The 1,941-nt window shown below is 38.6% G+C and overlaps 1 protein-coding gene across 1 annotated transcript in view; it reads left to right on the plus strand.

Moving 5' to 3' along the window:
- The window catches only part of LOC137413802 (IQ motif and SEC7 domain-containing protein 1-like), a 267,816-nt gene extending 266,030 nt beyond the window's left edge, over positions 1-1,786 (plus strand). The window contains exon 5 of the mRNA XM_078778233.1: positions 1,654-1,786. Coding sequence (XP_078634359.1) covers positions 1,654-1,786 — 133 coding nt within the window. The remainder of the gene's footprint in view (positions 1-1,653) is intronic.
- The last annotated feature ends 155 nt before the right edge of the window (positions 1,787-1,941 follow it).

A 1,941-nucleotide genomic window follows, 5' to 3' on the forward strand; every position in this document is an offset into this window, starting at 1 on the left:
AAGATTGTAGAACTCAAATCACCTTCATGAAATGTGCACTAAGCTTTCTTTAAACTTTACCTTGAATTCTTTTATTTTTGGCTTTGTCTCCAACACACACCCAATAGAAGTGGTTCCAGCAAACTTTCTCGTTGCCACGGCAAAGAAATCAATATATTGCACGAGAAAAATGCAAATTGAAAATCCTTTAAGATGTGCAGATAACCTTCCATTCTGTTTTAAAGGATTTGTATTTGCCCGTATTAAAATGGAATTTTGTTTCTATACATCTATGAATATAGTACTGATCTTTAAAAGTATATGGGCATTAAATAATGTGCTTTGCTCTGTGCAAAAAGGTGTTTTGATCATAGATTGATCACTTCCTCGAACATAATATGAATTTTTGTGAGGAACAAAACACTTTATTATTTTCTTTTTTCATTTCTTGATGTATTAATGGTCTTATGTAAATGCTCCCTTTAAAATGGTTTTGCTTGTTGTTTATATTTGATTATTTTATATTTGATTATTTTATATTTGTTGTGAAATGGTTTTATTTATACTTTAAAAAATATACTTTTTGATATTTTTGTAAAAAAAGGATGTAAAGTCTTTCTCTCTCTCTCTCTCTCTCTCTCTCTCTCTCTCTGTCTCACTCTCTCTCTCTCTCTCTCTCTCTCTCTCTCTCTGTCTCACTCTCTCTCTCTCTCTCTCTCTCTCTCTCTCTCTCTCTCTCTCTCTCTCTCTCTCTCTCTCTCTCTCTCTCTCTCTCTTTCTCTTTCTCTTTTCTCTTTCTTCTTCTCTCTTTCTCTTTCTCTTTCTCTTTCTCTAAACTATGTTATGGCTCTGACTTTGTGAAGGCGGGGTGCACCATACTGGATGTGGGGAATCTCTGGGTCGCTTCTGCGAGATCGATCTGCTGTCTGATCGGCTGGCTTGGTCGAGAGAACTGTCTGGAGCTATTCAACAACAACAACTGACAAGCCATTGGAATCGAGCCATTCGCTGTGCTCAAAATTAAATATTTATTTTACGAGGGAGAATAAATATAATGAAAATTTCTAATTTTGCACTTAACCACTAATATAAACTGCATACCGTGCTACAATCTCCCCAATCACCCTTTATTCTGCATTCAAAAGGATTCTCAACCACTTTTGGTTTGTGTAAAACTTCGGTTGACTGTTGGCTCCCATCACAACTCCTTACCATTTACTGATCTCCAGAAGCTTCCAAGTAAATAATAACCACTCCTTTCACATTTGGGGCGCATAGGACTACTGAGCCAGTTTCTTTGCTAAGGAGTACAATCCGGGACGGGTCACCACTCCGACATGGGATACTTGAATGGCTTATTATCTCAGTCAGCTGGCACTCATTTTGCCGACCTCGGCAAAATGAGTCAACCCTCCTGCTGTTGATTCAACAGCACAACAGGGCTCGAAACTCAAGGCCCTAAGATCTAAGCCAGCCACCTTATCCGTTGAGCGAACACCAGACTTGAAGCTTCTTAGTACAACAGGGAATTTGTGCTTGTTTTTCAATATTTTTAAACGTTGTTTTTAATATTATTTTGTAACATGTGTAATAGCTGTCACTTCATCTCTAGCATAAACTTTTTGATCTTTTAGCAGATGTCTTTCTATTCCACTGACCCCCTTTTTGCTTCAGCTGTGTTGTTGAGGAAATGGACTTCTCCAACATGGAATTGGACGAAGCTCTGCGAAAATTTCAAGCCCAGATACGGGTCCAAGGCGAGGCACAAAAAGTAGAAAGACTCGTTGAAGCCTTCAGGTATGTGTGACTATTGTTCAGAGTTTCTTTTAGTGGACTGCTGCATAACCAATGCTTTTCTTGTTGATTTAGATTTGATGGATTGACGTCCTGGTGCTCTTGGTGAGATGTGACATTCGCAGTCAGACATGGCGATTGAGGCAGTCAATACTCAATGTCTCTTGC

The sequence above is a fragment of the Myxine glutinosa genome, chromosome 1 (assembly GCF_964187855.1).
Source record: "Myxine glutinosa chromosome 1, kmMyxGlut1.1, whole genome shotgun sequence".
NCBI classification, from domain to species: Eukaryota; Metazoa; Chordata; class Myxini; order Myxiniformes; family Myxinidae; genus Myxine; species Myxine glutinosa.